Source organism: Cucurbita maxima, unplaced genomic scaffold (genome assembly GCF_002738345.1).
Source record: "Cucurbita maxima cultivar Rimu unplaced genomic scaffold, Cmax_1.0 Cma_Scf00001, whole genome shotgun sequence".
NCBI classification, from domain to species: domain Eukaryota; kingdom Viridiplantae; phylum Streptophyta; class Magnoliopsida; order Cucurbitales; family Cucurbitaceae; genus Cucurbita; species Cucurbita maxima.
This window is the reverse complement of record NW_019272017.1, coordinates 4,469,242-4,492,417: the sequence shown is the minus strand read 5'-3', so window position 1 is coordinate 4,492,417 and position 23,176 is coordinate 4,469,242. Positions and strand designations below refer to the sequence as shown.

At 33.6% G+C, this 23,176-nt stretch overlaps 2 protein-coding genes across 2 annotated transcripts; both read right to left on the bottom strand.

The window, feature by feature from the left end:
- Nucleotides 1-535: 535 nt before the first annotated feature.
- On the bottom strand, nt 536-4,306 carry LOC111483681 (very-long-chain (3R)-3-hydroxyacyl-CoA dehydratase PASTICCINO 2A-like). Its single transcript, XM_023129941.1, has 4 exons — nt 4,127-4,306; nt 4,018-4,038; nt 740-769; nt 536-651 (listed from the first exon to the last, which is right to left on the bottom strand). The coding sequence occupies exons 1-4, from the start codon at nt 4,245-4,247 to the stop codon at nt 536-538; spliced, it is 288 nt and encodes a 95-aa protein (XP_022985709.1). The 5' UTR covers nt 4,248-4,306.
- A 3,003-nt stretch (nt 4,307-7,309) lies between these two features.
- LOC111489300 lies at nt 7,310-21,243 on the bottom strand. The gene is made up of 10 exons (XM_023137447.1): nt 21,064-21,243; nt 20,955-20,975; nt 17,676-17,705; nt 17,567-17,587; nt 14,289-14,318; nt 14,180-14,200; nt 10,902-10,931; nt 10,793-10,813; nt 7,514-7,543; nt 7,310-7,425 (listed from the first exon to the last, which is right to left on the bottom strand). Exons 1-10 carry the CDS (start codon nt 21,182-21,184, stop codon nt 7,310-7,312), a joined length of 441 nt encoding a protein of 146 aa, XP_022993215.1. The 5' UTR covers nt 21,185-21,243.
- Nucleotides 21,244-23,176: the final 1,933 nt, after the last annotated feature.

The following is a 23,176-nucleotide window of genomic DNA, read 5'->3' as shown; positions in this document are numbered from 1 at the left end:
CTTACACCCTCTTATAGTACATTTCTATGCACCTTGCATCTGTATACAGTAAGAGTAGACGTGCAAGGGGAGGAGAAGCCAAGTCACTTGCTCCAACTCTATATATACAGACTACAAATTAACTATATGACATCTATATATGAAGGAAGATGTCTGGAGCTTGGGGCCAAAGGCAAATAATACACCTCTAGACAAGCATACCCACATCATTCTCCCAAGTTAGTTAGTTGAATTCCTCGTTGATTGATGCCTTCAATCAGATCAACCTCTACGTCTTCTTCACCCTCTAAACTGATCTCTTTGGTTAGGAGGCTTTTCCACCTTATCAAGTATTCCACCAACTCTTATTTTGTGGGTAATCTGGGCGGCCACTTCTTCAACAGCTCCATCTTCTTTCATAACATAAAATAATATAAGATGATTAAATAAAATGTGGAAAACATTCCTAAATGAATATCAATAAGAAAGAGAAAACCATAAATAGAACAACACAATAAATGAAAATTAGGGATAAATATTCGTAAAGTACACTGAATTAAGACGAACTGAATGGGAGAATAACATTAACCTTCTTTTTTTTGTACTCTTTTTTGGATTTTGAGAGAGCTTTTGACCTCTGAACAAGCATGCAGCGGTACATATGTGGACTTCCTGCCGGACACAGTTTTTGTATTACCAAAAGGAGCAAATAGAAAAACAGAAGCAAAAGAAAAGCAGCAAGAACTTGAACCACTCGAACCTGGCACGTAGAATGCAAGAATAAGCATCGCTCCATAGAGGTAATCGAAAGAAAAGTTCCATTCGTTTGGCATGCTAAAAGAATACTTCCCAGATTCCTGGAAGCAACTCATTACGATCATTTGCTGCAATTTGAAATGATGACAAACTTCCTAATGGAACTACACAGCATGCCCAAGATCGGTTTGGGATTGAATTCGTAAGAGTGAATCATCAAGCATTGGAGTTACACATAAAGCCGATAGGCATAGATTCATTGTAAAAAGAATCTTGGATCATCTCTTATAGTAAATTAAGTTTGTAATTAAGGTTTCCAGTCAAAAAAAGAACTTGCCTCTGCGATAGACCAGCTGATGACCAAGGAGGAAACAAGTACATGATTCCTAACTTGCCAGACCCAAGAAGTAATCAGTTTTATGAATTAAAATTACAAACATAAACACTAATTTATGGCTAATTGAATGAAAAAGAAGGGTTTGAACCTCAGGGAAACTCCATAAGATGCCCCAAGTCAAATACAATCTAGAACCCATCTGTGGTAAGGTTGCTGTTACAGGGGATCTCACAAGCCCTAATTAGGCAAAAACCAAAACCTAGATTCAGCTTCGTTTCTAAGATAAAATCAGGGCAAGAAAGAAAATCTTCGACACCAAAATTTGTAAGCGGATCAAATATAGCTTGCCAAGGAGGCCATGGAGAGGCTGTATCATGATAATCAGCTCATAAACCAGAAACGATCAGGGAATACCTCTAAAACAGCTGCAGTTTGAGCAAACTGAAGAGGACGTTCCACGGCATTATATCCTGTTGTTGACCAGATTCCTTCAATTTCTTGACAGATCAAATATATGCGGAATGTCATGAAGGTGGTTTGTGAGAGAGAGAATCAAAATACAACAGTCACTTGCTCTCTCCTCCCCGTTATAACCGTATTCTTTTCCACATTCCCTTGCTCTGCCAGTCGGTTGTAACCGTAATAGTGACTTGCTATCTCCTCTTCCCCATATTATATCCCTTGCCTCTCACACCATCACTTATCTTTCCTTTTCCAAATTGCTTCCGATCAGGTTAGTCTTCTTCCTTTTTGCTCATTTTAATTCATACTTCTTCCTCCTCCTTCCTCTTTTCTGTTTTTCTCCATTTTACTTCAGTTAGCGGTAGGAGAAAAAAATTGGCAGATGAGCATTGCATCTAATAACGAGGCGGGGGCTGTAGGAGAGGGTGGCTCCGACCATCGGGAAGAAAAAGAGGGAAATGATAGAAAAAGATAGAAAAACAGTGACGGATTTCCTTCCCTCTTCGTTTCATCTCGTCACTCATTCTTTTTTTTTTCCTCTCTTTGCCACAGGTCTCTTCTTGTTCTTGCATAAGCTCAAGGTACGCCATTCCTTTTCTCTGTTTTTTCTTTTCATTTTTTCTTCTCTTCTCTTTTCTTGCTCCTTGTTCTTGCATGAGCTCTGTTTTTTCTTTCCTTTTAATTTTTTATTTTCTTTTCTTGTTATTATAGTTGAGCCTAAAAATCAAATTCTAAAAATAAAAGTGGACATTAAATGGGAATAGAACTTAAATTCTGTTATTATTTATTCCATTAGAGACTGAAGTTGGATCCAAAATCATATTTGTAAATATTTTAGTCCATATATATGACTCATTTATATATTTTTGGCAGTTGACTTAGATGAAGGTAGAACAAAATAAGATAGATTTTTTCTTTTCTATTATGAGACATGAACTTTCATTATTTTTTTATTTGATCATATCATTAGAACAATCGGCTAAACTATATTATTGTTGAGATTAATTGTTAATATATTATTTTTTAAATAATTGTAGTCTAACCATTTTTTTTAAATTCTGCAGAATCTATTATGGATGAGTTACAGATTAAAACATACTCATTATCAAATTAATGAATTTATGAAAATGAGTACATTTAACTACAATTTTACTTCATCTATATTTAAAATGGCAGGAAGAATATTTTGATTGGCGTTACCATAACGTTCTCACTCCAGTTCGAGATCAAGGAGAATGTAGTAAGTATTAGTTATTCTTTTATTACGTATATATTTTCATATTTATATTAAGATTTATTTTGTATTTTATTCTTTTATTACCCATTTATTTTTATATTTACATTAGGATTTATAATTAATTTTTTTTTCTTTTAGACTGTTGTTGGGCTATAGTAGCTGCTCGCGCTATTGAATCACTCTACAATATTGTTTACAAGGGTGAATACAAAAATATCCTCCAAGCTTCACCCCAACATCTTATAGATTGTCTTAATCTTAATCCAAAAAATATAGCTCCAAAACAATGTTATACCTCATCACCAAGAAAAGCTTTTGAGTGGATCATATCTAACCAAGGAATTGCTAAGAAAAAAGATTACAAATTTAATGCTCAGAGACGAAATTGCAAAAAAATCACCCCAGTAAGATTTCTTTTAAAACTCATTAATTTAATATTTTTTTTCATTTATTTTTTCATATGGTGTAACTGATGATGTATTTTATTAATGGTAGCAATTGATCAAGATTAAAGAATATGAGAAGGTAAATATTGAAAACCTATCTTCAAAAATAGAGGATCAACCCATAACTGGTGGTATAAGAGTGACTGACGAGTTAAAATGTATGAGAAATGTAAGTAACCTAATTTTTTTTAATAAATAAAATATTATATATTTTAGTTAATTTAACATTCTTTTTTTGTTGTAGGAAATATATTATGGTACTGAACTGTTAAATGGAGACATCAACGCTCTTCTTTGGCATGCTATTCTGATCGTTGGTTATGGAAAAGATAACCACGGAAAAAAAATATTGGATCATTAAAAATTCGTGGGGAGAAGCATGGGGAGATAGAGTTAGTTGAATTTCTCGTTGATTGATGCCTTCAATCAGATCAACCTCTACGTCTTCTTCACCCTCTAAACTGATCTCTTTGGTTAGGAGGCTTTTCCACCTTATCAAGTATTCCACCAACTCTTATTTTGTGGGTAATCTGGGCTGCCACTTCTTCAACAGCTCCATCTTCTTTCATAACATAAAATAATATAAGATGATTAAATAAAATGTGGAAAACATTCCTAAATGAATATCAATAAGAAAGAGAAAACCATAAATAGAACAACACAATAAATGAAAATTAGGGATAAATATTCGTAAAGTACACTGAATTAAGACGAACTGAATGGGAGAATAACATTAACCTTCTTTTTTTTGTACTCTTTTTTGGATTTTGAGAGAGCTTTTGACCTCTGAACAAGCATGCAGCGGTACATATGTGGACTTCCTGCCGGACACAGTTTTTGTATTACCAAAAGGAGCAAATAGAAAAACAGAAGCAAAAGAAAAGCAGCAAGAACTTGAACCACTCGAACCTGGCACGTAGAATGCAAGAATAAGCATCGCTCCATAGAGGTAATCGAAAGAAAAGTTCCATTCGTTTGGCATGCTAAAAGAATACTTCCCAGATTCCTGGAAGCAACTCATTACGATCATTTGCTGCAATTTGAAATGATGACAAACTTCCTAATGGAACTACACAGCATGCCCAAGATCGGTTTGGGATTGAATTCGTAAGAGTGAATCATCAAGCATTGGAGTTACACATAAAGCCGATAGGCATAGATTCATTGTAAAAAGAATCTTGGATCATCTCTTATAGTAAATTAAGTTTGTAATTAAGGTTTCCAGTCAAAAAAAGAACTTGCCTCTGCGATAGACCAGCTGATGACCAAGGAGGAAACAAGTACATGATTCCTAACTTGCCAGACCCAAGAAGTAATCAGTTTTATGAATTAAAATTACAAACATAAACACTAATTTATGGCTAATTGAATGAAAAAGAAGGGTTTGAACCTCAGGGAAACTCCATAAGATGCCCCAAGTCAAATACAATCTAGAACCCATCTGTGGTAAGGTTGCTGTTACAGGGGATCTCACAAGCCCTAATTAGGCAAAAACCAAAACCTAGATTCAGCTTCGTTTCTAAGATAAAATCAGGGCAAGAAAGAAAATCTTCGACACCAAAATTTGTAAGCGGATCAAATATAGCTTGCCAAGGAGGCCATGGAGAGGCTGTATCATGATAATCAGCTCATAAACCAGAAACGATCAGGGAATACCTCTAAAACAGCTGCAGTTTGAGCAAACTGAAGAGGACGTTCCACGGCATTATATCCTGTTGTTGACCAGATTCCTTCAATTTCTTGACAGATCAAATATATGCGGAATGTCATGAAGGTGGTTTGTGAGAGAGAGAATCAAAATACAACAGTCACTTGCTCTCTCCTCCCCGTTATAACCGTATTCTTTTCCACATTCCCTTGCTCTGCCAGTCGGTTGTAACCGTAATAGTGACTTGCTATCTCCTCTTCCCCATATTATATCCCTTGCCTCTCACACCATCACTTATCTTTCCTTTTCCAAATTGCTTCCGATCAGGTTAGTCTTCTTCCTTTTTGCTCATTTTAATTCATACTTCTTCCTCCTCCTTCCTCTTTTCTGTTTTTCTCCATTTTACTTCAGTTAGCGGTAGGAGAAAAAAATTGGCAGATGAGCATTGCATCTAATAACGAGGCGGGGGCTGTAGGAGAGGGTGGCTCCGACCATCGGGAAGAAAAAGAGGGAAATGATAGAAAAAGATAGAAAAACAGTGACGGATTTCCTTCCCTCTTCGTTTCATCTCGTCACTCATTCTTTTTTTTTTCCTCTCTTTGCCACAGGTCTCTTCTTGTTCTTGCATAAGCTCAAGGTACGCCATTCCTTTTCTCTGTTTTTTCTTTTCATTTTTTCTTCTCTTCTCTTTTCTTGCTCCTTGTTCTTGCATGAGCTCTGTTTTTTCTTTCCTTTTAATTTTTTATTTTCTTTTCTTGTTATTATAGTTGAGCCTAAAAATCAAATTCTAAAAATAAAAGTGGACATTAAATGGGAATAGAACTTAAATTCTGTTATTATTTATTCCATTAGAGACTGAAGTTGGATCCAAAATCATATTTGTAAATATTTTAGTCCATATATATGACTCATTTATATATTTTTGGCAGTTGACTTAGATGAAGGTAGAACAAAATAAGATAGATTTTTTCTTTTCTATTATGAGACATGAACTTTCATTATTTTTTTATTTGATCATATCATTAGAACAATCGGCTAAACTATATTATTGTTGAGATTAATTGTTAATATATTATTTTTTAAATAATTGTAGTCTAACCATTTTTTTTAAATTCTGCAGAATCTATTATGGATGAGTTACAGATTAAAACATACTCATTATCAAATTAATGAATTTATGAAAATGAGTACATTTAACTACAATTTTACTTCATCTATATTTAAAATGGCAGGAAGAATATTTTGATTGGCGTTACCATAACGTTCTCACTCCAGTTCGAGATCAAGGAGAATGTAGTAAGTATTAGTTATTCTTTTATTACGTATATATTTTCATATTTATATTAAGATTTATTTTGTATTTTATTCTTTTATTACCCATTTATTTTTATATTTACATTAGGATTTATAATTAATTTTTTTTTCTTTTAGACTGTTGTTGGGCTATAGTAGCTGCTCGCGCTATTGAATCACTCTACAATATTGTTTACAAGGGTGAATACAAAAATATCCTCCAAGCTTCACCCCAACATCTTATAGATTGTCTTAATCTTAATCCAAAAAATATAGCTCCAAAACAATGTTATACCTCATCACCAAGAAAAGCTTTTGAGTGGATCATATCTAACCAAGGAATTGCTAAGAAAAAAGATTACAAATTTAATGCTCAGAGACGAAATTGCAAAAAAATCACCCCAGTAAGATTTCTTTTAAAACTCATTAATTTAATATTTTTTTTCATTTATTTTTTCATATGGTGTAACTGATGATGTATTTTATTAATGGTAGCAATTGATCAAGATTAAAGAATATGAGAAGGTAAATATTGAAAACCTATCTTCAAAAATAGAGGATCAACCCATAACTGGTGGTATAAGAGTGACTGACGAGTTAAAATGTATGAGAAATGTAAGTAACCTAATTTTTTTTAATAAATAAAATATTATATATTTTAGTTAATTTAACATTCTTTTTTTGTTGTAGGAAATATATTATGGTACTGAACTGTTAAATGGAGACATCAACGCTCTTCTTTGGCATGCTATTCTGATCGTTGGTTATGGAAAAGATAACCACGGAAAAAAAATATTGGATCATTAAAAATTCGTGGGGAGAAGCATGGGGAGATAGAGTTAGTTGAATTTCTCGTTGATTGATGCCTTCAATCAGATCAACCTCTACGTCTTCTTCACCCTCTAAACTGATCTCTTTGGTTAGGAGGCTTTTCCACCTTATCAAGTATTCCACCAACTCTTATTTTGTGGGTAATCTGGGCTGCCACTTCTTCAACAGCTCCATCTTCTTTCATAACATAAAATAATATAAGATGATTAAATAAAATGTGGAAAACATTCCTAAATGAATATCAATAAGAAAGAGAAAACCATAAATAGAACAACACAATAAATGAAAATTAGGGATAAATATTCGTAAAGTACACTGAATTAAGACGAACTGAATGGGAGAATAACATTAACCTTCTTTTTTTTGTACTCTTTTTTGGATTTTGAGAGAGCTTTTGACCTCTGAACAAGCATGCAGCGGTACATATGTGGACTTCCTGCCGGACACAGTTTTTGTATTACCAAAAGGAGCAAATAGAAAAACAGAAGCAAAAGAAAAGCAGCAAGAACTTGAACCACTCGAACCTGGCACGTAGAATGCAAGAATAAGCATCGCTCCATAGAGGTAATCGAAAGAAAAGTTCCATTCGTTTGGCATGCTAAAAGAATACTTCCCAGATTCCTGGAAGCAACTCATTACGATCATTTGCTGCAATTTGAAATGATGACAAACTTCCTAATGGAACTACACAGCATGCCCAAGATCGGTTTGGGATTGAATTCGTAAGAGTGAATCATCAAGCATTGGAGTTACACATAAAGCCGATAGGCATAGATTCATTGTAAAAAGAATCTTGGATCATCTCTTATAGTAAATTAAGTTTGTAATTAAGGTTTCCAGTCAAAAAAAGAACTTGCCTCTGCGATAGACCAGCTGATGACCAAGGAGGAAACAAGTACATGATTCCTAACTTGCCAGACCCAAGAAGTAATCAGTTTTATGAATTAAAATTACAAACATAAACACTAATTTATGGCTAATTGAATGAAAAAGAAGGGTTTGAACCTCAGGGAAACTCCATAAGATGCCCCAAGTCAAATACAATCTAGAACCCATCTGTGGTAAGGTTGCTGTTACAGGGGATCTCACAAGCCCTAATTAGGCAAAAACCAAAACCTAGATTCAGCTTCGTTTCTAAGATAAAATCAGGGCAAGAAAGAAAATCTTCGACACCAAAATTTGTAAGCGGATCAAATATAGCTTGCCAAGGAGGCCATGGAGAGGCTGTATCATGATAATCAGCTCATAAACCAGAAACGATCAGGGAATACCTCTAAAACAGCTGCAGTTTGAGCAAACTGAAGAGGACGTTCCACGGCATTATATCCTGTTGTTGACCAGATTCCTTCAATTTCTTGACAGATCAAATATATGCGGAATGTCATGAAGGTGGTTTGTGAGAGAGAGAATCAAAATACAACAGTCACTTGCTCTCTCCTCCCCGTTATAACCGTATTCTTTTCCACATTCCCTTGCTCTGCCAGTCGGTTGTAACCGTAATAGTGACTTGCTATCTCCTCTTCCCCATATTATATCCCTTGCCTCTCACACCATCACTTATCTTTCCTTTTCCAAATTGCTTCCGATCAGGTTAGTCTTCTTCCTTTTTGCTCATTTTAATTCATACTTCTTCCTCCTCCTTCCTCTTTTCTGTTATTCTCCATTTTACTTCAGTTAGCGGTAGGAGAAAAAAATTGGCAGATGAGCATTGCATCTAATAACGAGGCGGGGGCTGTAGGAGAGGGTGGCTCCGACCATCGGGAAGAAAAAGAGGGAAATGATAGAAAAAGATAGAAAAACAGTGACGGATTTCCTTCCCTCTTCGTTTCATCTCGTCACTCATTCTTTTTTTTTTTCCTCTCTTTGCCACAGGTCTCTTCTTGTTCTTGCATAAGCTCAAGGTACGCCATTCCTTTTCTCTGTTTTTTCTTTTCATTTTTTCTTCTCTTCTCTTTTCTTGCTCCTTGTTCTTGCATGAGCTCTGTTTTTTCTTTCCTTTTAATTTTTTATTTTCTTTTCTTGTTATTATAGTTGAGCCTAAAAATCAAATTCTAAAAATAAAAGTGGACATTAAATGGGAATAGAACTTAAATTCTGTTATTATTTATTCCATTAGAGACTGAAGTTGGATCCAAAATCATATTTGTAAATATTTTAGTCCATATATATGACTCATTTATATATTTTTGGCAGTTGACTTAGATGAAGGTAGAACAAAATAAGATAGATTTTTTCTTTTCTATTATGAGACATGAACTTTCATTATTTTTTTATTTGATCATATCATTAGAACAATCGGCTAAACTATATTATTGTTGAGATTAATTGTTAATATATTATTTTTTAAATAATTGTAGTCTAACCATTTTTTTTAAATTCTGCAGAATCTATTATGGATGAGTTACAGATTAAAACATACTCATTATCAAATTAATGAATTTATGAAAATGAGTACATTTAACTACAATTTTACTTCATCTATATTTAAAATGGCAGGAAGAATATTTTGATTGGCGTTACCATAACGTTCTCACTCCAGTTCGAGATCAAGGAGAATGTAGTAAGTATTAGTTATTCTTTTATTACGTATATATTTTCATATTTATATTAAGATTTATTTTGTATTTTATTCTTTTATTACCCATTTATTTTTATATTTACATTAGGATTTATAATTATTTTTTTTTTCTTTTAGACTGTTGTTGGGCTATAGTAGCTGCTCGGGCTATTGAATCACTCTACAATATTGTTTACAAGGGTGAATACAAAAATATCCTCCAAGCTTCACCCCAACATCTTATAGATTGTCTTAATCTTAATCCAAAAAATATAGCTCCAAAACAATGTTATACCTCATCACCAAGAAAAGCTTTTGAGTGGATCATATCTAACCAAGGAATTGCTAAGAAAAAAGATTACAAATTTAATGCTCAGAGAGGAAATTGCAAAAAAATCACCCCAGTAAGATTTCTTTTAAAACTCATTAATTTAATATTTTTTTTCATTTATTTTTTCATATGGTATAACTGATGATGTATTTTATTAATGGTAGCAATTGATCAAGATTAAAGAATATGAGAAGGTAAATATTGAAAACCTATCTTCAAAAATAGAGGATCAACCCATAACTGGTGGTATAAGAGTGACTGACGAGTTAAAATGTATGAGAAATGTAAGTAACCTAATTTTTTTTAATAAATAAAATATTATATATTTTAGTTAATTTAACATTCTTTTTTTGTTGTAGGAAATATATTATGGTACTGAACTGTTAAATGGAGACATCAACGCTCTTCTTTGGCATGCTATTCTGATCGTTGGTTATGGAAAAGATAACCACGGAAAAAAAATATTGGATCATTAAAAATTCGTGGGGAGAAGCATGGGGAGATAGAGTTAGTTGAATTTCTCGTTGATTGATGCCTTCAATCAGATCAACCTCTACGTCTTCTTCACCCTCTAAACTGATCTCTTTGGTTAGGAGGCTTTTCCACCTTATCAAGTATTCCACCAACTCTTATTTTGTGGGTAATCTGGGCTGCCACTTCTTCAACAGCTCCATCTTCTTTCATAACATAAAATAATATAAGATGATTAAATAAAATGTGGAAAACATTCCTAAATGAATATCAATAAGAAAGAGAAAACCATAAATAGAACAACACAATAAATGAAAATTAGGGATAAATATTCGTAAAGTACACTGAATTAAGACGAACTGAATGGGAGAATAACATTAACCTTCTTTTTTTTGTACTCTTTTTTGGATTTTGAGAGAGCTTTTGACCTCTGAACAAGCATGCAGCGGTACATATGTGGACTTCCTGCCGGACACAGTTTTTGTATTACCAAAAGGAGCAAATAGAAAAACAGAAGCAAAAGAAAAGCAGCAAGAACTTGAACCACTCGAACCTGGCACGTAGAATGCAAGAATAAGCATCGCTCCATAGAGGTAATCGAAAGAAAAGTTCCATTCGTTTGGCATGCTAAAAGAATACTTCCCAGATTCCTGGAAGCAACTCATTACGATCATTTGCTGCAATTTGAAATGATGACAAACTTCCTAATGGAACTACACAGCATGCCCAAGATCGGTTTGGGATTGAATTCGTAAGAGTGAATCATCAAGCATTGGAGTTACACATAAAGCCGATAGGCATAGATTCATTGTAAAAAGAATCTTGGATCATCTCTTATAGTAAATTAAGTTTGTAATTAAGGTTTTCAGTCAAAAAAAGAACTTGCCTCTGCGATAGACCAGCTGATGACCAAGGAGGAAACAAGTACATGATTCCTAACTTGCCAGACCCAAGAAGTAATCAGTTTTATGAATTAAAATTACAAACATAAACACTAATTTATGGCTAATTGAATGAAAAAGAAGGGTTTGAACCTCAGGGAAACTCCATAAGATGCCCCAAGTCAAATACAATCTAGAACCCATCTGTGGTAAGGTTGCTGTTACAGGGGATCTCACAAGCCCTAATTAGGCAAAAACCAAAACCTAGATTCAGCTTCGTTTCTAAGATAAAATCAGGGCAAGAAAGAAAATCTTCGACACCAAAATTTGTAAGCGGATCAAATATAGCTTGCCAAGGAGGCCATGGAGAGGCTGTATCATGATAATCAGCTCATAAACCAGAAACGATCAGGGAATACCTCTAAAACAGCTGCAGTTTGAGCAAACTGAAGAGGACGTTCCACGGCATTATATCCTGTTGTTGACCAGATTCCTTCAATTTCTTGACAGATCAAATATATGCGGAATGTCATGAAGGTGGTTTGTGAGAGAGAGAATCAAAATACAACAGTCACTTGCTCTCTCCTCCCCGTTATAACCGTATTCTTTTCCACATTCCCTTGCTCTGCCAGTCGGTTGTAACCGTAATAGTGACTTGCTATCTCCTCTTCCCCATATTATATCCCTTGCCTCTCACACCATCACTTATCTTTCCTTTTCCAAATTGCTTCCGATCAGGTTAGTCTTCTTCCTTTTTGCTCATTTTAATTCATACTTCTTCCTCCTCCTTCCTCTTTTCTGTTTTTCTCCATTTTACTTCAGTTAGCGGTAGGAGAAAAAAATTGGCAGATGAGCATTGCATCTAATAACGAGGCGGGGGCTGTAGGAGAGGGTGGCTCCGACCATCGGGAAGAAAAAGAGGGAAATGATAGAAAAAGATAGAAAAACAGTGACGGATTTCCTTCCCTCTTCGTTTCATCTCGTCACTCATTCTTTTTTTTTTCCTCTCTTTGCCACAGGTCTCTTCTTGTTCTTGCATAAGCTCAAGGTACGCCATTCCTTTTCTCTGTTTTTTCTTTTCATTTTTTCTTCTCTTCTCTTTTCTTGCTCCTTGTTCTTGCATGAGCTCTGTTTTTTCTTTCCTTTTAATTTTTTATTTTCTTTTCTTGTTATTATAGTTGAGCCTAAAAATCAAATTCTAAAAATAAAAGTGGACATTAAATGGGAATAGAACTTAAATTCTGTTATTATTTATTCCATTAGAGACTGAAGTTGGATCCAAAATCATATTTGTAAATATTTTAGTCCATATATATGACTCATTTATATATTTTTGGCAGTTGACTTAGATGAAGGTAGAACAAAATAAGATAGATTTTTTCTTTTCTATTATGAGACATGAACTTTCATTATTTTTTTATTTGATCATATCATTAGAACAATCGGCTAAACTATATTATTGTTGAGATTAATTGTTAATATATTATTTTTTAAATAATTGTAGTCTAACCATTTTTTTTAAATTCTGCAGAATCTATTATGGATGAGTTACAGATTAAAACATACTCATTATCAAATTAATGAATTTATGAAAATGAGTACATTTAACTACAATTTTACTTCATCTATATTTAAAATGGCAGGAAGAATATTTTGATTGGCGTTACCATAACGTTCTCACTCCAGTTCGAGATCAAGGAGAATGTAGTAAGTATTAGTTATTCTTTTATTACGTATATATTTTCATATTTATATTAAGATTTATTTTGTATTTTATTCTTTTATTACCCATTTATTTTTATATTTACATTAGGATTTATAATTAATTTTTTTTTCTTTTAGACTGTTGTTGGGCTATAGTAGCTGCTCGCGCTATTGAATCACTCTACAATATTGTTTACAAGGGTGAATACAAAAATATCCTCCAAGCTTCACCCCAACATCTTATAGATTGTCTTAATCTTAATCCAAAAAATATAGCTCCAAAACAATGTTATACCTCATCACCAAGAAAAGCTTTTGAGTGGATCATATCTAACCAAGGAATTGCTAAGAAAAAAGATTACAAATTTAATGCTCAGAGACGAAATTGCAAAAAAATCACCCCAGTAAGATTTCTTTTAAAACTCATTAATTTAATATTTTTTTTCATTTATTTTTTCATATGGTGTAACTGATGATGTATTTTATTAATGGTAGCAATTGATCAAGATTAAAGAATATGAGAAGGTAAATATTGAAAACCTATCTTCAAAAATAGAGGATCAACCCATAACTGGTGGTATAAGAGTGACTGACGAGTTAAAATGTATGAGAAATGTAAGTAACCTAATTTTTTTTAATAAATAAAATATTATATATTTTAGTTAATTTAACATTCTTTTTTTGTTGTAGGAAATATATTATGGTACTGAACTGTTAAATGGAGACATCAACGCTCTTCTTTGGCATGCTATTCTGATCGTTGGTTATGGAAAAGATAACCACGGAAAAAAAATATTGGATCATTAAAAATTCGTGGGGAGAAGCATGGGGAGATAGAGTTAGTTGAATTTCTCGTTGATTGATGCCTTCAATCAGATCAACCTCTACGTCTTCTTCACCCTCTAAACTGATCTCTTTGGTTAGGAGGCTTTTCCACCTTATCAAGTATTCCACCAACTCTTATTTTGTGGGTAATCTGGGCTGCCACTTCTTCAACAGCTCCATCTTCTTTCATAACATAAAATAATATAAGATGATTAAATAAAATGTGGAAAACATTCCTAAATGAATATCAATAAGAAAGAGAAAACCATAAATAGAACAACACAATAAATGAAAATTAGGGATAAATATTCGTAAAGTACACTGAATTAAGACGAACTGAATGGGAGAATAACATTAACCTTCTTTTTTTTGTACTCTTTTTTGGATTTTGAGAGAGCTTTTGACCTCTGAACAAGCATGCAGCGGTACATATGTGGACTTCCTGCCGGACACAGTTTTTGTATTACCAAAAGGAGCAAATAGAAAAACAGAAGCAAAAGAAAAGCAGCAAGAACTTGAACCACTCGAACCTGGCACGTAGAATGCAAGAATAAGCATCGCTCCATAGAGGTAATCGAAAGAAAAGTTCCATTCGTTTGGCATGCTAAAAGAATACTTCCCAGATTCCTGGAAGCAACTCATTACGATCATTTGCTGCAATTTGAAATGATGACAAACTTCCTAATGGAACTACACAGCATGCCCAAGATCGGTTTGGGATTGAATTCGTAAGAGTGAATCATCAAGCATTGGAGTTACACATAAAGCCGATAGGCATAGATTCATTGTAAAAAGAATCTTGGATCATCTCTTATAGTAAATTAAGTTTGTAATTAAGGTTTCCAGTCAAAAAAAGAACTTGCCTCTGCGATAGACCAGCTGATGACCAAGGAGGAAACAAGTACATGATTCCTAACTTGCCAGACCCAAGAAGTAATCAGTTTTATGAATTAAAATTACAAACATAAACACTAATTTATGGCTAATTGAATGAAAAAGAAGGGTTTGAACCTCAGGGAAACTCCATAAGATGCCCCAAGTCAAATACAATCTAGAACCCATCTGTGGTAAGGTTGCTGTTACAGGGGATCTCACAAGCCCTAATTAGGCAAAAACCAAAACCTAGATTCAGCTTCGTTTCTAAGATAAAATCAGGGCAAGAAAGAAAATCTTCGACACCAAAATTTGTAAGCGGATCAAATATAGCTTGCCAAGGAGGCCATGGAGAGGCTGTATCATGATAATCAGCTCATAAACCAGAAACGATCAGGGAATACCTCTAAAACAGCTGCAGTTTGAGCAAACTGAAGAGGACGTTCCACGGCATTATATCCTGTTGTTGACCAGATTCCTTCAATTTCTTGACAGATCAAATATATGCGGAATGTCATGAAGGTGGTTTGTGAGAGAGAGAATCAAAATACAACAGTCACTTGCTCTCTCCTCCCCGTTATAACCGTATTCTTTTCCACATTCCCTTGCTCTGCCAGTCGGTTGTAACCGTAATAGTGACTTGCTATCTCCTCTTCCCCATATTATATCCCTTGCCTCTCACACCATCACTTATCTTTCCTTTTCCAAATTGCTTCCGATCAGGTTAGTCTTCTTCCTTTTTGCTCATTTTAATTCATACTTCTTCCTCCTCCTTCCTCTTTTCTGTTTTTCTCCATTTTACTTCAGTTAGCGGTAGGAGAAAAAAATTGGCAGATGAGCATTGCATCTAATAACGAGGCGGGGGCTGTAGGAGAGGGTGGCTCCGACCATCGGGAAGAAAAAGAGGGAAATGATAGAAAAAGATAGAAAAACAGTGACGGATTTCCTTCCCTCTTCGTTTCATCTCGTCACTCATTCTTTTTTTTTTCCTCTCTTTGCCACAGGTCTCTTCTTGTTCTTGCATAAGCTCAAGGTACGCCATTCCTTTTCTCTGTTTTTTCTTTTCATTTTTTCTTCTCTTCTCTTTTCTTGCTCCTTGTTCTTGCATGAGCTCTGTTTTTTCTTTCCTTTTAATTTTTTATTTTCTTTTCTTGTTATTATAGTTGAGCCTAAAAATCAAATTCTAAAAATAAAAGTGGACATTAAATGGGAATAGAACTTAAATTCTGTTATTATTTATTCCGTTAGAGACTGAAGTTGGATCCAAAATCATATTTGTAAATATTTTAGTCCATATATATGACTCATTTATATATTTTTGGCAGTTGACTTAGATGAAGGTAGAACAAAATAAGATAGATTTTTTCTTTTCTATTATGAGACATGAACTTTCATTATTTTTTTATTTGATCATATCATTAGAACAATCGGCTAAACTATATTATTGTTGAGATTAATTGTTAATATATTATTTTTTAAATAATTGTAGTCTAACCATTTTTTTTAAATTCTGCAGAATCTATTATGGATGAGTTACAGATTAAAACATACTCATTATCAAATTAATGAATTTATGAAAATGAGTACATTTAACTACAATTTTACTTCATCTATATTTAAAATGGCAGGAAGAATATTTTGATTGGCGTTACCATAACGTTCTCACTCCAGTTCGAGATCAAGGAGAATGTAGTAAGTATTAGTTATTCTTTTATTACGTATATATTTTCATATTTATATTAAGATTTATTTTGTATTTTATTCTTTTATTACCCATTTATTTTTATATTTACATTAGGATTTATAATTAATTTTTTTTTCTTTTAGACTGTTGTTGGGCTATAGTAGCTGCTCGCGCTATTGAATCACTCTACAATATTGTTTACAAGGGTGAATACAAAAATATCCTCCAAGCTTCACCCCAACATCTTATAGATTGTCTTAATCTTAATCCAAAAAATATAGCTCCAAAACAATGTTATACCTCATCACCAAGAAAAGCTTTTGAGTGGATCATATCTAACCAAGGAATTGCTAAGAAAAAAGATTACAAATTTAATGCTCAGAGACGAAATTGCAAAAAAATCACCCCAGTAAGATTTCTTTTAAAACTCATTAATTTAATATTTTTTTTCATTTATTTTTTCATATGGTGTAACTGATGATGTATTTTATTAATGGTAGCAATTGATCAAGATTAAAGAATATGAGAAGGTAAATATTGAAAACCTATCTTCAAAAATAGAGGATCAACCCATAACTGGTGGTATAAGAGTGACTGACGAGTTAAAATGTATGAGAAATGTAAGTAACCTAATTTTTTTTAATAAATAAAATATTATATATTTTAGTTAATTTAACATTCTTTTTTTGTTGTAGGAAATATATTATGGTACTGAACTGTTAAATGGAGACATCAACGCTCTTCTTTGGCATGCTATTCTGATCGTTGGTTATGGAAAAGATAACCACGGAAAAAAAATATTGGATCATTAAAAATTCGTGGGGAGAAGCATGGGGAGATAGAGTTAGTTGAATTTCTCGTTGATTGATGCCTTCAATCAGATCAACCTCTACGTCTTCTTCACCCTCTAAACTGATCTCTTTGGTTAGGAGGCTTTTCCACCTTATCAAGTATTCCACCAACTCTTATTTTGTGGGTAATCTGGGCTGCCACTTCTTCAACAGCTCCATCTTCTTTCATAACATAAAATAATATAAGATGATTAAATAAAATGTGGAAAACATTCCTAAATGAATATCAATAAGAAAGAGAAAACCATAAATAGAACAACACAATAAATGAAAATTAGGGATAAATATTCGTAAAGTACACTGAATTAAGACGAACTGAATGGGAGAATAACATTAACCTTCTTTTTTTTGTACTCTTTTTTGGATTTTGAGAGAGCTTTTGACCTCTGAACAAGCATGCAGCGGTACATATGTGGACTTCCTGCCGGACACAGTTTTTGTATTACCAAAAGGAGCAAATAGAAAAACAGAAGCAAAAGAAAAGCAGCAAGAACTTGAACCACTCGAACCTGGCACGTAGAATGCAAGAATAAGCATCGCTCCATAGAGGTAATCGAAAGAAAAGTTCCATTCGTTTGGCATGCTAAAAGAATACTTCCCAGATTCCTGGAAGCAACTCATTACGATCATTTGCTGCAATTTGAAATGATGACAAACTTCCTAATGGAACTACACAGCATGCCCAAGATCGGTTTGGGATTGAATTCGTAAGAGTGAATCATCAAGCATTGGAGTTACACATAAAGCCGATAGGCATAGATTCATTGTAAAAAGAATCTTGGATCATCTCTTATAGTAAATTAAGTTTGTAATTAAGGTTTCCAGTCAAAAAAAGAACTTGCCTCTGCGATAGACCAGCTGATGACCAAGGAGGAAACAAGTACATGATTCCTAACTTGCCAGACCCAAGAAGTAATCAGTTTTATGAATTAAAATTACAAACATAAACACTAATTTATGGCTAATTGAATGAAAAAGAAGGGTTTGAACCTCAGGGAAACTCCATAAGATGCCCCAAGTCAAATACAATCTAGAACCCATCTGTGGTAAGGTTGCTGTTACAGGGGATCTCACAAGCCCTAATTAGGCAAAAACCAAAACCTAGATTCAGCTTCGTTTCTAAGATAAAATCAGGGCAAGAAAGAAAATCTTCGACACCAAAATTTGTAAGCGGATCAAATATAGCTTGCCAAGGAGGCCATGGAGAGGCTGTATCATGATAATCAGCTCATAAACCAGAAACGATCAGGGAATACCTCTAAAACAGCTGCAGTTTGAGCAAACTGAAGAGGACGTTCCACGGCATTATATCCTGTTGTTGACCAGATTCCTTCAATTTCTTGACAGATCAAATATATGCGGAATGTCATGAAGGTGGTTTGTGAGAGAGAGAATCAAAATACAACAGTCACTTGCTCTCTCCTCCCCGTTATAACCGTATTCTTTTCCACATTCCCTTGCTCTGCCAGTCGGTTGTAACCGTAATAGTGACTTGCTATCTCCTCTTCCCCATATTATATCCCTTGCCTCTCACACCATCACTTATCTTTCCTTTTCCAAATTGCTTCCGATCAGGTTAGTCTTCTTCCTTTTTGCTCATTTTAATTCATACTTCTTCCTCCTCCTTCCTCTTTTCTGTTATTCTCCATTTTACTTCAGTTAGCGGTAGGAGAAAAAAATTGGCAGATGAGCATTGCATCTAATAACGAGGCGGGGGCTGTAGGAGAGGGTGGCTCCGACCATCGGGAAGAAAAAGAGGGAAATGATAGAAAAAGATAGAAAAACAGTGACGGATTTCCTTCCCTCTTCGTTTCATCTCGTCACTCATTCTTTTTTTTTTTCCTCTCTTTGCCACAGGTCTCTTCTTGTTCTTGCATAAGCTCAAGGTACGCCATTCCTTTTCTCTGTTTTTTCTTTTCATTTTTTCTTCTCTTCTCTTTTCTTGCTCCTTGTTCTTGCATGAGCTCTGTTTTTTCTTTCCTTTTAATTTTTTATTTTCTTTTCTTGTTATTATAGTTGAGCCTAAAAATCAAATTCTAAAAATAAAAGTGGACATTAAATGGGAATAGAACTTAAATTCTGTTATTATTTATTCCGTTAGAGACTGAAGTTGGATCCAAAATCATATTTGTAAATATTTTAGTCCATATATATGACTCATTTATATATTTTTGGCAGTTGACTTAGATGAAGGTAGAACAAAATAAGATAGATTTTTTCTTTTCTATTATGAGACATGAACTTTCATTATTTTTTTATTTGATCATATCATTAGAACAATCGGCTAAACTATATTATTGTTGAGATTAATTGTTAATATATTATTTTTTAAATAATTGTAGTCTAACCATTTTTTTTAAATTCTGCAGAATCTATTATGGATGAGTTACAGATTAAAACATACTCATTATCAAATTAATGAATTTATGAAAATGAGTACATTTAACTACAATTTTACTTCATCTATATTTAAAATGGCAGGAAGAATATTTTGATTGGCGTTACCATAACGTTCTCACTCCAGTTCGAGATCAAGGAGAATGTAGTAAGTATTAGTTATTCTTTTATTACGTATATATTTTCATATTTATATTAAGATTTATTTTGTATTTTATTCTTTTATTACCCATTTATTTTTATATTTACATTAGGATTTATAATTAATTTTTTTTTCTTTTAGACTGTTGTTGGGCTATAGTAGCTGCTCGCGCTATTGAATCACTCTACAATATTGTTTACAAGGGTGAATACAAAAATATCCTCCAAGCTTCACCCCAACATCTTATAGATTGTCTTAATCTTAATCCAAAAAATATAGCTCCAAAACAATGTTATACCTCATCACCAAGAAAAGCTTTTGAGTGGATCATATCTAACCAAGGAATTGCTAAGAAAAAAGATTACAAATTTAATGCTCAGAGACGAAATTGCAAAAAAATCACCCCAGTAAGATTTCTTTTAAAACTCATTAATTTAATATTTTTTTTCATTTATTTTTTCATATGGTGTAACTGATGATGTATTTTATTAATGGTAGCAATTGATCAAGATTAAAGAATATGAGAAGGTAAATATTGAAAACCTATCTTCAAAAATAGAGGATCAACCCATAACTGGTGGTATAAGAGTGACTGACGAGTTAAAATGTATGAGAAATGTAAGTAACCTAATTTTTTTTAATAAATAAAATATTATATATTTTAGTTAATTTAACATTCTTTTTTTGTTGTAGGAAATATATTATGGTACTGAACTGTTAAATGGAGACATCAACGCTCTTCTTTGGCATGCTATTCTGATCGTTGGTTATGGAAAAGATAACCACGGAAAAAAAATATTGGATCATTAAAAATTCGTGGGGAGAAGCATGGGGAGATAGAGTTAGTTGAATTTCTCGTTGATTGATGCCTTCAATCAGATCAACCTCTACGTCTTCTTCACCCTCTAAACTGATCTCTTTGGTTAGGAGGCTTTTCCACCTTATCAAGTATTCCACCAACTCTTATTTTGTGGGTAATCTGGGCTGCCACTTCTTCAACAGCTCCATCTTCTTTCATAACATAAAATAATATAAGATGATTAAATAAAATGTGGAAAACATTCCTAAATGAATATCAATAAGAAAGAGAAAACCATAAATAGAACAACACAATAAATGAAAATTAGGGATAAATATTCGTAAAGTACACTGAATTAAGACGAACTGAATGGGAGAATAACATTAACCTTCTTTTTTTTGTACTCTTTTTTGGATTTTGAGAGAGCTTTTGACCTCTGAACAAGCATGCAGCGGTACATATGTGGACTTCCTGCCGGACACAGTTTTTGTATTACCAAAAGGAGCAAATAGAAAAACAGAAGCAAAAGAAAAGCAGCAAGAACTTGAACCACTCGAACCTGGCACGTAGAATGCAAGAATAAGCATCGCTCCATAGAGGTAATCGAAAGAAAAGTTCCATTCGTTTGGCATGCTAAAAGAATACTTCCCAGATTCCTGGAAGCAACTCATTACGATCATTTGCTGCAATTTGAAATGATGACAAACTTCCTAATGGAACTACACAGCATGCCCAAGATCGGTTTGGGATTGAATTCGTAAGAGTGAATCATCAAGCATTGGAGTTACACATAAAGCCGATAGGCATAGATTCATTGTAAAAAGAATCTTGGATCATCTCTTATAGTAAATTAAGTTTGTAATTAAGGTTTCCAGTCAAAAAAAGAACTTGCCTCTGCGATAGACCAGCTGATGACCAAGGAGGAAACAAGTACATGATTCCTAACTTGCCAGACCCAAGAAGTAATCAGTTTTATGAATTAAAATTACAAACATAAACACTAATTTATGGCTAATTGAATGAAAAAGAAGGGTTTGAACCTCAGGGAAACTCCATAAGATGCCCCAAGTCAAATACAATCTAGAACCCATCTGTGGTAAGGTTGCTGTTACAGGGGATCTCACAAGCCCTAATTAGGCAAAAACCAAAACCTAGATTCAGCTTCGTTTCTAAGATAAAATCAGGGCAAGAAAGAAAATCTTCGACACCAAAATTTGTAAGCGGATCAAATATAGCTTGCCAAGGAGGCCATGGAGAGGCTGTATCATGATAATCAGCTCATAAACCAGAAACGATCAGGGAATACCTCTAAAACAGCTGCAGTTTGAGCAAACTGAAGAGGACGTTCCACGGCATTATATCCTGTTGTTGACCAGATTCCTTCAATTTCTTGACAGATCAAATATATGCGGAATGTCATGAAGGTGGTTTGTGAGAGAGAGAATCAAAATACAACAGTCACTTGCTCTCTCCTCCCCGTTATAACCGTATTCTTTTCCACATTCCCTTGCTCTGCCAGTCGGTTGTAACCGTAATAGTGACTTGCTATCTCCTCTTCCCCATATTATATCCCTTGCCTCTCACACCATCACTTATCTTTCCTTTTCCAAATTGCTTCCGATCAGGTTAGTCTTCTTCCTTTTTGCTCATTTTAATTCATACTTCTTCCTCCTCCTTCCTCTTTTCTGTTTTTCTCCATTTTACTTCAGTTAGCGGTAGGAGAAAAAAATTGGCAGATGAGCATTGCATCTAATAACGAGGCGGGGGCTGTAGGAGAGGGTGGCTCCGACCATCGGGAAGAAAAAGAGGGAAATGATAGAAAAAGATAGAAAAACAGTGACGGATTTCCTTCCCTCTTCGTTTCATCTCGTCACTCATTCTTTTTTTTTTCCTCTCTTTGCCACAGGTCTCTTCTTGTTCTTGCATAAGCTCAAGGTACGCCATTCCTTTTCTCTGTTTTTTCTTTTCATTTTTTCTTCTCTTCTCTTTTCTTGCTCCTTGTTCTTGCATGAGCTCTGTTTTTTCTTTCCTTTTAATTTTTTATTTTCTTTTCTTGTTATTATAGTTGAGCCTAAAAATCAAATTCTAAAAATAAAAGTGGACATTAAATGGGAATAGAACTTAAATTCTGTTATTATTTATTCCGTTAGAGACTGAAGTTGGATCCAAAATCATATTTGTAAATATTTTAGTCCATATATATGACTCATTTATATATTTTTGGCAGTTGACTTAGATGAAGGTAGAACAAAATAAGATAGATTTTTTCTTTTCTATTATGAGACATGAACTTTCATTATTTTTTTATTTGATCATATCATTAGAACAATCGGCTAAACTATATTATTGTTGAGATTAATTGTTAATATATTATTTTTTAAATAATTGTAGTCTAACCATTTTTTTTAAATTCTGCAGAATCTATTATGGATGAGTTACAGATTAAAACATACTCATTATCAAATTAATGAATTTATGAAAATGAGTACATTTAACTACAATTTTACTTCATCTATATTTAAAATGGCAGGAAGAATATTTTGATTGGCGTTACCATAACGTTCTCACTCCAGTTCGAGATCAAGGAGAATGTAGTAAGTATTAGTTATTCTTTTATTACGTATATATTTTCATATTTATATTAAGATTTATTTTGTATTTTATTCTTTTAT

Coding starts and splice junctions, on each gene's coding strand:
- LOC111483681 (XM_023129941.1), bottom strand. CDS start 4,247: ATGATCGTAATGAGTTGCTTCCAGGAATCTGGGAAGTATTCTTTTAGC. Junction 770..4,017: donor AAGTCCACATATGTACCGCT/GCATGCTTGTTC, acceptor ACCTCTATGGAG/CGATGCTTATTCTTGCATTC. Junction 652..739: donor TCTTGCATTCTACGTGCCAG/GTTCGAGTGGTT, acceptor TGTGTCCGGCAG/GAAGTCCACATATGTACCGC.
- LOC111489300 (XM_023137447.1), bottom strand. CDS start 21,184: ATGATCGTAATGAGTTGCTTCCAGGAATCTGGGAAGTATTCTTTTAGC. Junction 17,588..17,675: donor TCTTGCATTCTACGTGCCAG/GTTCGAGTGGTT, acceptor TGTGTCCGGCAG/GAAGTCCACATATGTACCGC. Junction 7,544..10,792: donor AAGTCCACATATGTACCGCT/GCATGCTTGTTC, acceptor ACCTCTATGGAG/CGATGCTTATTCTTGCATTC.